The sequence below is a fragment of the Haliotis asinina genome, chromosome 11 (assembly GCF_037392515.1).
Source record: "Haliotis asinina isolate JCU_RB_2024 chromosome 11, JCU_Hal_asi_v2, whole genome shotgun sequence".
NCBI classification, from domain to species: domain Eukaryota; kingdom Metazoa; phylum Mollusca; class Gastropoda; order Lepetellida; family Haliotidae; genus Haliotis; species Haliotis asinina.
In genome coordinates this window covers 37,659,281-37,673,682 of record NC_090290.1, presented here as the reverse complement: position 1 = coordinate 37,673,682, position 14,402 = coordinate 37,659,281, and the positions used below count along the sequence as shown (strand labels likewise).

Below are 14,402 nucleotides of genomic sequence, written 5' to 3'. Positions count from 1 at the left end.
AGTTGCGCTTAAATGTTGAATAAAATGTATTACACGTGATTAATTACTAATCAGGTTGGAAATGTAAGAGCACAACCCAGTGAAGTAATTGGTGTATACCTTTGATGGTGGCGATATTTTGTTTTGACATGGAAAATAGTTTTCGAACCGAAGCTAGGGAAGCACGTATCCAACTTTTGCTCGCTTCGCTCGCATCCATGAAAACTGGTCACTTTCTTTCTGCTGCGCAATTCCTTTTGCGCTACAATTTGCCTGTGGCTCAATATATCATGTAGTTGTGTTTTAAGCCAGTTTTATAATATATTAGCTTGTACAGCAGTTTCAACATGGAACAGTTATACACGATATTTAGACAGCCTAGAGGCTTCCACCGTGTTCTTCTACCCCACAGTATTATACAGAAGGAGAGTTAGCTGTTGCTTGTCATCTCACATTGCAGCTCTAATCATTGTAGCTCACTGTGTGGGATGGTCATATACCCTGCCTAGGTCTGCCTATTGTTGCTGAAAGGTAAATAATACCACCACTGCCTATATTGCTAAACCACTGCTCTTGTGTTATACTGTCTTTGGATTTGTTCTGCTACACACACCTTTGTATTGTTGATTTGTTATTCAATTTTAGAATGCAGCTGTTATTTACAGCACGTTTCTTTGTTGTCTTTCACGCATACTTACCGATTCTCGGTTAGTTTTTATGTTTGTTTCAGCTTGGGAATCAACAGGTAACAGTTGACATTATAAGTTGTTCACAGGTCATGAGTGGAACATGGGTTGACGTACCCTGATGTTTCGTCATAGGCTCAGGGTATAAAAAAACCTCCCAAATATTGAGGTTCATCAACCCATGGGCCCCGAGGGGCCACTGAACAACGTATTTGTCTTGGCGAACACCTCAATGTTAATTTTGAACTGTTTGAGGCACGGGTACAAAAGCCTTCGTAGCCATTACTAGATTTTGCAGACAAGAAAAACTGATTTAGAGTTATCTCCCTTCCATGCAAAACATCGATAATTTCCGTATATCATACGTGGTTTAATATTATACGAGATATTGCAACCATGGAGTACCAAATGAGCTCGGCATTCCCATTGTGGTAAATAGAAAATGATACTCGCATGTAAGCGAGGTACATTAAATATGATAGAAGAGCGCTCAACCAGTCAGAGAGCGACATTTATATACGAAGTAAGGTAAATGTGTTATGTATCACTGAACAAGAAAGATTAAATTATCATGTTCGTTGTGACATACTGTACACAGACCATGTGCTCTTTAGATCAGGGTGTAGATAAAGTAATTCTAGAAAATGTGTCGCTGTTTTAAGATAATTTTGAAAATGAAGTAGATCAGAATCTCTCTGTCCATTACACTCCGTTGAACCGGAAGCTGGCAGGGGAAATGGAAGTAGGTAATTCTAGAAAATGTAACAGAATCTAAAGTCAAGGAATCAAAGGTCAGTAGTTTTGTACCTTCTGATCACTTGACGCAGATCAGACGAGTGTCCGGGTTCTCCTCCGGGAGCACAGTCCTTCTGACACTCTGGGTAATGGAAAAGGCTGCAGTATTGGGGAGTCTACATATTCTCCAGTAAATTCTTGGTGGGTTCCGACTAGTGGCTTATGGCAGTGCACTTCCTGGGAGAAATCGCAGGGTTGTGGGCTGCATGTAGAAGGAACAAGGGCCCAGCGTTGATTATGAACCTTACCAGCCTGACTGTGCCAGGATCCGAACCCCCTCTGCTGCACTTATATCGTCTAACATAAAATAAATAATAATAATCTGTTGTCATTGAATATGGCTTTACACAGGGGAGGCAAGAAATGGGATTCAAACATTGTGAACCTTACCAGCCTGACTGTGCCAGGATCCGAACCCCCTCTGCTGCACTTATTTCGTCTAACATAAAATAAATAATAATAATCTGTTGTCATTGAATATGGTTTTACACAGGGGAGGCAAGAAATGGGATTCATACATTGTACAGTCTCTTTACCGAAGATGGACGGACGCTTTAGCCATTGTACTGAAACAAAGCCCCTGATATGTGTTGTTATGTAAGGAGCACAGGCGCTTTATATTAAAGTGTATGGGTGATTGTTATTTACAATACGTTGGTGTTTATTATAAGTATACTTGTGTTTGGTATCAGCCAAGACCACGAGACTGGCGTGACTCCCATCTCTCCATCTGGTTGCTGTTATCAACCATGAGTGAGTCAGTCTAGTTTTACGCCGCTTTTAGCAATATTCCAGCTATATCACGGCGGGGAGCACCAGTCATGGACTTCATACATTGCACCAATGTTGGGAGTCGAACCCGGTCGAACGGGGTTGACGGGCAAACGCTTTAACTACTCGGCTATCCCACCGCTCCACACCAGCCATGGATAAATTAACAGGCGAGAAGACATTGTTAAAGAATATAGTGATTTATTCAGAAATAATGGGGTTCTGTTGATACCATTCTATTCAGTTTATTTAACACACAAAATATAATGAACAACAAACAATTTAGAACATTCGGATAGTGACCTCTTCATAAGGAGTGCATGCTAGTCTAACGCTGTGAAATAGACTCCATGAAAGGAAACTTCGGTAACGTGAGCTTCGCTGTAGTGCCAACAACAAGCACATTTACAAATCCGTCTGGAATATCTGAGGATATTTGACTTTTATTGTAAAAAGTCATCTATTCCTGTGAATTAACAAACATTATCACGAAAAGAATAATATACTATTGATGGATATTGATTTGGATAGTCCGAAAACCGTACTTGTAATCAGTGAAAGTAGTGACACTTCGCCAGCGATGATGAGTTTCACAAATAAGTGAGAAAGTTTATTGTAATTATGATGATCAACTCTATGCTTACGTTTGATTGACTATAAGCCTACATTTTTCGATACTTGCTGAAAGGGGCCAGGCCTTATGGAATCGACTTGATGTCTGCTTTAACAGTCCAAGGCCAAATGCTAGAAAAGTCCCTATCTTTTAGGATCTCTCAACAGCAGTAAACGCGTTATTCAGTAATTACTATGACACCTCCCACCCTCCAAAAATTCTTGTTGATGTGGAACTAGCTACAGAAGGTATCAGGTTACTAAAAACTAACTGGGTTCAGTCCACTGTTGAAACAGTGTTCACATGTTCATGCACAAACTGCTTGAGAATTGATGACATTGTCTAATGTGTGGTGACAACACTGGTGTTCAACATGGTCAAGATATGCAGTATGGGTGATAAGGCTGGGTGTATCATATTACCTGATTTTCATGATATCTCTACATTTGGCCTAGGAGTATTAATGTGAGTCACAGGGCTATTGGTGGACTTACATTCTGTTGTCAGTGTAATACACGTATTATTGCTCAATTCCAAAAGAAACGCAACTATTAGAAATGTTCAAATTTACATGAAATGAGACAAAATGCACGAAATAGTCATGCATGTCAGTTGTTAGTTTTCGTGATGCCAAAATGACGTTTGGAGGCCACAGTCGATACTGGGATATCATTTCCCATGTTTCCATGACCAAAATGGCGACATTTAACTACATCTTTATGACAGGAACAAAACACCTCTGGTTATGAATAAGATCACTTGTGAGTTCAGGTTATTCGTTATTGTCTTTGTATGTTTTCATATGTAAACATCAATCACAGTTTGACGTGATTCGCGTTTCTCTTGGAGCTGAATATCTATGTTTTCGTGGCCCTAAGTTCAAGTTCATTATATAATCGGCTTTACCTTTAGTTTTCTGCACGTATTTTCATTAACCAGCATATCCAATGTTCGTCTTAAATGTGAAAATTAAGTAACTTTCCATAGAACATGATATTTAACAACAACATTAACAACTGCCACGCCAACAACAGCAACAACAGCAACAACGGCAACAACAGACTATCTCAGCAAATACATTGAACAGTGTGTGCGACCGTCATTTGCGGACAAAAATCGCAGTGAGGAAACATATGAAGATCTAAACATCTCACCACATAAGCACGTATTTTTGGTGCCAGTGGTTTCTTTCTTTCACAATTAACACGACTTGATAATCTCATTCGGTCGAGTAAATAATCAACACTAAAATCCATCCAACACCAACATAAAACAAATCCAGCGTTCGAAATTAACTTTTTCATTCAGTAGCAAGTATTTCCTACCTGGTTTAAAAAAGGGCAGCAAAGCCCCTCACCTGGCAGCAGCAATGTTTCGAAATGCGTAAAATACATCATATAATCAGTTCATAGCATGTTAATTACCTCTGCTTACTGGTATATATCAAGTTATGCAAAAGTAATACATTTGCTTGTATTAGAAGACAACGTTTTATCTCCGCTTCAGGAAATCATGAATGTTCATTATCAAACACAGGAAGCAGTAATGTTATACCTCTGCACATGCGCACTGAGCTGACTGGTTCTCCGTCGCCACGGCGCAAGTGACCAAGAAAAGTTACGATGAGCATTTTTTTTGTTAAAAAAAAAATACCAATATCGGTACGTTTAACGAGTGAAAGTGCACAAGTGGAGGTCTTTCCTTTGAAAATGACGGGTAACTGGTGAACGTAATCGGTTTCACTAAAACATACCAATTATGAAGTAAAACAGTATGTTGAATTTCAAATTTGCTACCCCAAAGCGTTAATTTCGAACCCTGAAATGTACACAAACCATTAACACACTGTTTCTCTGACTAGTTCTCCACAGACTCTAAAGTCATCTTGTTGTTTCAAGAACAAGAACAAGAACAAGAACAAAATTTATATTCAAATAATTTTGAAAAAGTACCGTTATTTTTGTCTTTCTGTGTATCAGTGCCGTTCGCTTTTCTCTGAAAACACAATGTCATTGTTCTAATTCATTTATTAAGACTGAACTGTCGAGAGGTATTGCATCAGAGGTCAACTAATAACACCTAGCACTGGCTTATTGCACTTCTAAAGAGGACATTTTAGAAAACATACTTCTCTACCCATTATCTCAGACTGTATGTTGAAATGCTTTGAATTGTCTGTTTAAGACTAAAAAATTCGAGTATTCATGGCGTGGTAAAATATACTATAACTTAACTGGGTGTACATTTGAAACTACCATAACCCGCGCATATAACAATTGTCAAGCGTGATTATAATTAGCACAAAACGTCTCAATATCTATTTAAAGACGTGTTTGTAAATAGAATCAAACGCCTGTATGTATATTTTCAGACGTGAGTATAACTATTATCGGACTCGGAGTAGACACATCCAGAGGCTTAGGCTAAACAGCAAAAGAGAAATGCTTCTCGGGCATTGGCGCGTCACATGTTTTTGCGCGCGTAGCAATTTTTATTGCCATTTAAAGAACAAAAAATGACTTTGCCGCGTCCCAATCATTCCTTTGTCCACTATATGAATGAATGTCTGTAAGAATGGGTGTGACTGAATCTACAACTTACTAACACGTGCTAAACTTTCCATGCTGTATTTATGACAGAAAAAAAGCAAAATGTGTTCCCCCCTTTTTTCTGTCCAAAATTTTACAAAAAAAGTCCTTCCGTCCTCGTCACATTTGAAAAAAAATTTGCCCGAGAAACATTTTTTTAAATGCAGCCTATGATGAATTCTGGTCTAGTTTAAGCGGTCAATCCATACAAGTAGAAAACCGGTTCTAGTTGACATGAAGACATCCGGGTCACAACCATGTAGGGGAAAAGCCTTTCTCATATGTGATGGTCGTCGAGTCCATCAGATATCGCGGAAATAGGAACAGCAGCGTCCGTCAGCAGTCCCGGACACAAATCGGGCAATCGGTTCCTATGAGACAGTTTGTAGAGTCGGTTGATTATAATGAATCGGAATTCTAATTCTTCAGACTGAAACCGGATGCAGTACACACCAACACAAGCCCGTTTGTATCAGTTTTCACACCGGAAACAGTCACAGTTGCGCAGATCCTTGATTGTCGTTGTCGGATGGAGATGTGGCATGAGATTGCCGTCCTCACCGTAACACTCCTGCATCACGATGCGCCTCTGAGCTTGTTCCCCTTCACGGCAACAACGGCAGTCCTGGAGAAGCAAGTCAGTATACGTCAGTAAAGTGAGTGAGGGAACTGGGTTTTGCACCGAGTTAAGCAAAAGTTTAGCAATGTTACAAAGAGTGGAGTGGTCAGGTTGTCATGGTATCCTAACTGTGTAGAGCAATGCTCATGATTTCAATTTAGCTCTGTAATATTCGTTCGCGTTCGCTTATCACGCCGAAGTCTCAGGTTCGGTTCCCCATGTGGGCACAATGTGTGCAGCCCACTTCTGGCGTCCCCCGCCTTGATGTTACTGGAATATTGCTAAAAGCGGCGTAAATCTCACTCACTCACTCACTCACTCACTCACTTACTCACTCACGATCATTATACTGGTTGAGATCATATAGTTGCAATATTACCGAGTCTGGTATTAAAAAGTAAGCAACCTCTTGGCATGACGTCCCAGCATCCTTTCTACTAACCTAACAAGAGTGACTGTGTTTTATTGACTGTGTGACTGTTGGGGATCTGGTAGCAGCGCCGTCCAAGGAGTTGCAATTTGCAGCGAGACCCTTCGGCCTAGAAATATATCGTTGTAGGCTCGATTCCCACTTTGCCCAATCATGTTTCTAAATTTACCAGCACTATCGGCAAACGGCACACCCAGAGAACCCATCTTTGCAAGCTTACTTACAGCATCCTATATGCTATTGGGTTAACCTATGGAGGGTTCATTAAAAAGCCCATGCTATGAGTGAACACAGTTAAACTATGCTTACCTTCTTGAAGGGGTAGTGATGTACACTTGGGGACAAGACTGATTCACAGACACCCTCACATTTGTTCACCGTTAACCTGGCAACGCAGCTGACCTGTAATCTCTGACCGTTAACCTCGGCTACAATGTTCTTTACAATATCAACTTCCGTGGACAGTGTTTGGCAGTTGTCCTGCCAGTATGGTGCTCGAACGGTAGCCACAACAATGGTGAAGATGGCAGCAAAGAGGACGTGCAGGACCGCCACATCGCGTGGCCCGATCGCCATTCTGCAACACAAGACAAGAGCATGCATAATCATGTGGTAACTATTCACATGACAATAAGTATTGCAACATCCAATTTTGTCATAGTGTGACTATAATATTGCCATATCAATTTAATGAACGTTCTGGAAATTTTTATCCTCAAGGAGTAATTAATTGGCAAATCTAAACGCAAAAAGAACGAAAAACTGTAGATTATTCAGAGTTGCAAGAATGGCAAAATACGGACTCCTTCCATAGTACTGATAAATGTGGTCGTATAACTTTACGTACCAATAATCGAATACACAGTTAATATCGACGATTCTCTTCATTGACAGTATGGGACGTTCACAATTTTGTTTTGAAAGCTTTTCACTAGGGTAGACTGCGACTGACAACGTCCTAACATGTTGTTTGGGATTGAAATCTGGACTCCTAGGTAATGTCCTCATGACGTAAAATAAAGTGACCTTACATTGTCTTTAATAAAGACTGAACTTTAGAGGGCGGCTATTGAAGTGTGGTAGAACAACTCTGTCGAGGATGTCAATGATGCACAGTTGTCTATTCACTTTTTTCAAATCGTCACAAAGATAGATTTACAGTCAGGCACTCTCATACTCCATTACATTCATTTGAGTATATGATGTGTTTCTGTAGCGCAAAAACACGAGCTGGGCTGTCAGTCGTGAACAAGAGAAATGGACTTCAGGAACATTCTCCATGACGTCAAACCAGTGGCGTCGACCTTGACACTGAGCTAGTCCTACTGCTGTGTTCTGAGTATAATAACGTACGTGTAATAAGACAGCCTGGATCGGGGAGGAGTTTTCATGAATAAATATGTCACATGCAAGATCCATCATGCATATCAACACTAAGAACCCTAACAGAACAAAAGAAATAATAAAATAGTAAGTCTACAGAGTCATGGGGATTCTTGAGAAATGGCAAAATTGAAAGAAGTAGTGGTAAAATCCTTCCTAAATTTACAAAAATGTACAAACCCTGTAAACCTCACCTTTACAATCGTTGTAAATGCTTGTAAATATGGCACTTACATTTTGTAAATTTTTGTAAATCACCATTTTTTTTCTTGTGAAGACTCTCTGTTTTAACAAGTCACTTGACATGTCAAGGTCTTGTGATTCTGAGAGGGCCTGTATCCTCTCTAAGACCTGTCAACCGTGGTCGAACTGAACACTTGTGGTCCTTAACGTCATTTTTTCCTGATTTTGTTTCTGTTCAATAGTAAAATGATGATGATAAACTTCTGGAGCAGTCCTCAATGATATGCCAGCTTTCCACGTATAACCTTTCTTGGAGTAGCTGCCAGTTGAGAAGAACTTATCTTTGCTTCTCATAGGTGATTTTGGTCTCCCAGTATTCTGATCAATATTTGGAAAAAAGACAACCTTTCGGATACATGACAAACTACTGGACATATGTTTCTTCGGCTTGACAGACCATTGGGTGGCGGGTTTATACAAAGATAGAATTAAGTGATCCACAGCTTGGGAAATATAATTTAAAAGCATATAATCTCTGTTTAACCCTTTCCATCTCTCGCCAGTGAATGGCCAAATGGTCATTGTTTTGACACGTCGGGTTTCTGGAGAGATATAGCTTTTATCGAATATGTACCTGGACATCTAAGGATGTTAATATAACTTTAACCAGACACGTTACAAGGCACACGTTATTGTGAATACCTATTACCAATTATACACAACTGGACGTGATGACATTTAATTTCGCACGTGTCGTGCAAGGTAGCAGATTTGCAGAGTTGATGAATATGATGGCCTTAAATTACACTGGAGGGCAGAAATAAAACATATATTCTTCTGGTGTAGCTTAATAAGCGCGAGATCTGTGTAGTTCACGTGTCAGACTGATTGTTGAACAGGTCTGAGATAGTCATTCCTTTTGATTAAATGTGTTAATTACTCTTGGAGCCACGAAGAAGATGTTGGAAAGAAAATAAAATAATGCAAAGAAGAAAATGGCCAACTAAGATGACGCAAAGATGATGCAAGAAAGATGCAAAGAAGAACATGACGCAAATAAGGTGATGCAAAGATGATGCAGAGAGTACATGACGCAAATAACAAGAGGCAAAAAAGACGCAATGAAGAAAATGACGCAAATAAGATGCAAATATGATGAAAAGAAGATAACGCAATTGAAAACATGACACAACACTTGTATACACTACCGACAAGAAATAAGGGAACTAATGAAATAATAGCGAATTTGAAACTGCTTTAAATATCCACTAAATCAATTTTAGGCGTCAAGTTCAATATCTGGTGTGTCCACACATTCACGGCACCTTGATGGCATGCTGTTAATCAATTTCCGGATGGTTGCCCGTGGAATTGCCCGCCATTCCTCTTGGAGAGCTGCACCAGGCTGGGCCAGGTTGGCGGGTCCTGGGTCCCTGGCGTACACCCTTCGACCAAGAACGTCCCAGAGATGTTCAATTGGGGACAGGTCTGGGGACTTAGAGGAATTATCATCTTGGAATACAAAATTTCGGCCGATAACTCTAGCCAATGGAGCCACAACAGGACACAATATTTGGTCAACGTATCGCTGACCAGTCATGGCTCCGTTTATGATGACCAGATCTGATCGTCTGTCATGTGTAAACCCACCCCACACCATGACACTACCACCTCCATATCGATCATGGTCAAGAATTGCTGCTCTGGCATATCGCTCCCTGCTCCGACGCCAACAACGTTTTCTGCCATCTGTGAATCGTAGGCAAAACCCTGACTCATCAGAGAACATGGTGTAACGCCAGTGGCGCATAGCCCGTCCCTGATGCTGCCTAGCCCATGCCAATCTTTGGCGCTTATGGTGAGCTGAAAGGGTGACACCCTTAAAAGGCCGTCTTGCTTTCAGACGAGCTTGATAGAGTCGGTTTTAAACGGTTGAGGTTGAAATGCGTCTTCCAGTGAGTGTGCGGAATTCTCTATTGATGGCAGGGGGCCGATTTAAACCTATCGCGTAGAGCAATTAACGTAATGAGACGATCCTGTCGTGGTGTCGTTGATTTTGGTCTACCACGCCCAGGTCTCGTTGCAACCCCACCCGTTTGACGGTACTTATCCCACAGGCGTGAAATTACACTTTTTGATTTACCCATCTGCCGGGCAACTTCACAAAATGATGTCCCCCCCCCCCCCCCCCCCCCCCCCCCCCGAGATACTGCCTCGGAGGCATTTCTGTCAGTAAGTGTCAATCTCTATTGCATTAGCGATTGCGACTTCTCCAGTACATTTACAGGAGTTAACTTCTGTATGCACGTGTAGCACGTGCTGGGCATGCATTATGCGAAATTCCATTGTCATTGCGTTTGGGAGATACGCCACGATAACGGACCCTGTCACAGTCAAAGTCATCTACATTCAATTTCTTGGTTCCCTTATTTTCTGTCGGTAGTTTATAAAGGAAACGACACAAAGATGATGCAAAGAAAATACAAAGAAGAAAATGACATAATAAGGTGATGCAAACATGATGAAAAGAAGAATACGCCAAGGAAAACATGATACAATACAGATACAAAAAAGAAAAAGACACACAGGTGATGCATAGAACATAACGATGCAATGGCGCAATATAGATAATGGAAAAATGACGCCAATGATGGAAACAAGAAAAGAAAAGAAGAATCACTTGAATAGGTTGTCAAATGACTAACGCCAGTGAACAGTTAGAGACATGTCAATGTATAATCAATATCGGACTTTGATAGCAGACTTGTTGGCCAGGAGCCCTAAATCTCACCTTAAGATGGTTCTTATAGTTGGAACCACTTGGCCGACGTGTACAAGAGTAATTTGCTCGCATTTACGATACGTTAAGCCGGCAATCCGCTAATCCGTACGATTTCACCCAAAGGATGCCGTACAAATTAATAGGGTTCTACAGTACTAGAGTCCCTTAACAAATACCAGATGTTTCGCCAGAACATAGAGACGACGAATGACTAAGTGTTACAGATTAAAATATGTTTCAAGCAAGACTGTTTTCGTAATTACATGTCCATATTGTAATATCATTTCCCGTTGTTTAGTTTTATAAAGACAAGAAATAGATATCAAGCAACACAGATATGTTATATAAGAAACGGCAAATATTTTGTGTAAATTGAAAAGATGACATGCATAGTTGTAGTATTGTCTCTGTACTCTTCAAACGAGAAAAATATATTTAGCCATTATACTTAAAGCAACAAAACTTGTCCATAGGCATGGCAAGCATCTCTTTTAGAAGCAGGACCTATGTACGATTCCGTCTATATGATGTGCCCGTATTTACGAATCACTCTCAAACAGTGATGATAACGGGCGTTGCCTAGTTGGTGTCACAAACAAAAGCAAAGGCAAATTCAAGAAACAAATATACGATGTTCGGATACAATGTGCACAAACAGTATTCTACCTACCCATGTTAACAGAACGACAGAACGACCCCCCTCTGAATAAATAAATAAATAAATAAATAAAGTTAAAAAATAAGTTTAAAAAGGTAAATGCAAACCAAACCGTCAAAAATATCGACAACAATGACAACAACACAGAAGAACAACATACCACAATACAATAAAAAAAGTTACACATCGAGGCCTTACGTTGCAGGTGAAAAAAACCTTCTATGCAGCAGTAAATATTCGTCCTCGCTTGAGTCAGTGGATCGTGGAAATAATCATCACTCAAAGCCCATCTACCGTTATAATATGTGATCTTTGTTACGTAACGGTAAATACAATCCAAGTAATTTCCTGGCATCTGATTGGCTAACCAAACATATTTTCCGCATGTCCGTTCCATAATTAACTACGGCCACGACCACTAACAGACCACAAGCTGATGATCGGGTGGGCGGCACTTGGGTGGTACACTCTTCAAAAAAAGTAACGCATTGGTGATTTTGAAAAATATTGGGCTCTGCAGCTGCGGCAAAAACAATATAAATGTACCATTTCTTTGCAAAACGTCATCTCTGTGTGATTGTAAATAACTTCAGAGCCAAAACGCGACAACTTTAACTTTTTCTTTGTTTTAGATATGTTTGAAGAACTATTCGCCAAACCGATGCTCACTTGTGTCATCGTCTTGCCACTACCATGGAGACCGCACAACGCTTGAAGTTGGGAATCAACCAAGAAGGCCAGCTGTCGCCCCTGATTCGAGAAACTTCCATCGGCTCACTCATTTGCCGTGGTGTCGTAGACTGGTGGCGAATCTTGTTCAGTGATGAATCATGAATTATTCTTCACCGGCGAGGTGGAGGAGAGCGTCGCAGAAATGAACGCCTTGCCCGAATTACATTCGACACTTCTCGACAGATTTCACGAAGGAACTGGCATGGTGTGAGGTGAGTTATCCAGCATACACAGATCTGAGTTAGTGGTGGTTCAAGGGAATTTGACGGCATATCTCTATATCAACGAGCTCCTTGCACGTCACATGCTTGCAATTATGGACCGACAGAGGGAATTGTTCCAGCATGACAATGCTACTTCACACACAGCTCGCGTCGAGGTCCGCTGCCTTGCCAATTCTAACCGTTTACGTCATTGTCTTGCTATGGCCTTCCCGTTCACCAGTGCCAAACCCGGTAGAACATCATCCATGGGATGAATTCGATCGACAAGTACGTCAACGTCAAAACACGCCGCAGACACGTCTTCAACTGGCCATCGCATTTCATGAAAAGTGGAGAAGAATTCCGCAAGAGAAACACCGTCGACTTATTCAGTTTGTGCCGCGACGGTGACGAACAAGACGCTAATGAGATTACCTGTTTCGAGATATCCAGAACCATTAATAATTCCGATAGCTAAAAGAATGATAAACGGCTTCTGAAAAAGGATATCAGGAACGGATAAACTATCGAGTGACCTGTTAACTTTTATCACAGCAGAGGTATCTATCAGTCATCTTCGAATAGCCTGAAATGTACTTTTATGTGCTCTTGGCCATGAGGCCTTATCACCGAATAAACTTGTCACTTGTCACTTGAAGAGCCACATGGAATCAATAGTGAACATATGTGTATATGCATTATTGACGCCAAGCCTATATGACAGACAGTGGTTCGTTAGTATGATTGACACGACTCTCAGTGATCGATTTTTTCAAATTATGGAACAGTTAATAGCAAATCAAAAGGCATTTACTTTAAATGTTACAAGAAATTACCTAAATTTAAAAATTACCTTTATCTACAAAAATATATCTCTTATGCTTTACTTACATTAAGAACTAAAGAACTGAAAAAAGTTGGCGGACCAATACACCGATAGATAATAGAACCGGCAACCTTTGTAATTCACCACCAATAGCAGACGAATTTCGTAACATATTTCGCCGTAAATCACTTAAAAGGCATAAAAAAATCTTGAACAATTTAAATATACTAAAGAATTGCCAGGCTCCACTCTTTCAAATTACTCTTTTTCTTTCAGTAACACAAAAGGAACTGAAATCTGGAACTGAAAATGTATAAATATTGTTGCAGCAATGATGTATTAGCATTTCTCTATTGTTTTTTAAGTTACATGTCCTACCATTTCGCTTATCTTACTGTATTATCACTCTTTCTACTGCCACCTTTGGTGGTCCTATGGGGAATAAATCTGAATCTCATATGATGTAATACTGATGATTTAGAAAGTGAATAATGTCTTGTTTGTTTGACCCATTCAATCAATTTAATCCAAGGTAATGAAAATACAGTTAATATATTTTATAACCCTTTTAACCCTACCCAAACACTTTTGGAAACAATTTGCAATGTATTTATTTCCAATTCGCATACCCAGTGGAGGTTTTAAACTCAAATCATCGATAAACGACGACGTGAAATAAACGATACAATTCGGCAAAGAATTCTGAAACACCCACAGGGGACCCTTTAAATCGGAGACAGCGGTAAACACATCTCCGGGGTATATCTCATTCCTGTTTTTGTTCCCCCCGGGGTGTTTAAGACCGGAATAAATCGGTGGGTTAGTTTATACGGGGGCGACAGCTGCATCGAACTACTTAAACATTGACGCGGTAACAGTTCGTTGAACAAAACAATTTTACCCAGTACTTATTGAAACATATGGCGCGACTGTTTTCATAATAAATTATATGTGAGATTAAAAATAAGCAAAACCATGAAAATACAAAATCCAAATGTTAAAGAAATTTAATTTGGATTCAATTCAAGTCTGTTTCCAAATGAACTCAACCATTCTCTGGTTGAGCGTTATACGGTATCAAAAGTGGCTTTAATTTCTCTTGGATTGCATTCATACCATATGTGTGCGAAAACGTGGAGGGACCATTTGAGGGG

General features: G+C 40.2%; 1 protein-coding gene across 1 annotated transcript; it reads right to left on the bottom strand.

Moving 5' to 3' along the window:
- Positions 1-5,904: 5,904 nt before the first annotated feature.
- On the bottom strand, positions 5,905-11,721 carry LOC137256360 (partner of bursicon-like). The gene is made up of 3 exons (XM_067794149.1): positions 11,686-11,721; positions 6,791-7,058; positions 5,905-6,057 (listed from the first exon to the last, which is right to left on the bottom strand). The coding sequence occupies exons 2-3, from the start codon at positions 7,055-7,057 to the stop codon at positions 5,905-5,907; spliced, it is 420 nt and encodes a 139-aa protein (XP_067650250.1). The 5' UTR covers position 7,058; positions 11,686-11,721.
- Positions 11,722-14,402: the final 2,681 nt, after the last annotated feature.

What these genes read in the sequence shown, in the direction of transcription:
- LOC137256360 (XM_067794149.1), bottom strand. Translation starts at nt 7,057, where the DNA reads ATGGCGATCGGGCCACGCGATGTGGCGGTCCTGCACGTCCTCTTTGCT. An exon ending in ATCACTACCCCTTCAAGAAG is followed by an intron (nt 6,058 to 6,790) that starts GTAAGCATAGTT and finishes TTGCTTCTCCAG; the next exon opens with GACTGCCGTTGTTGCCGTGA.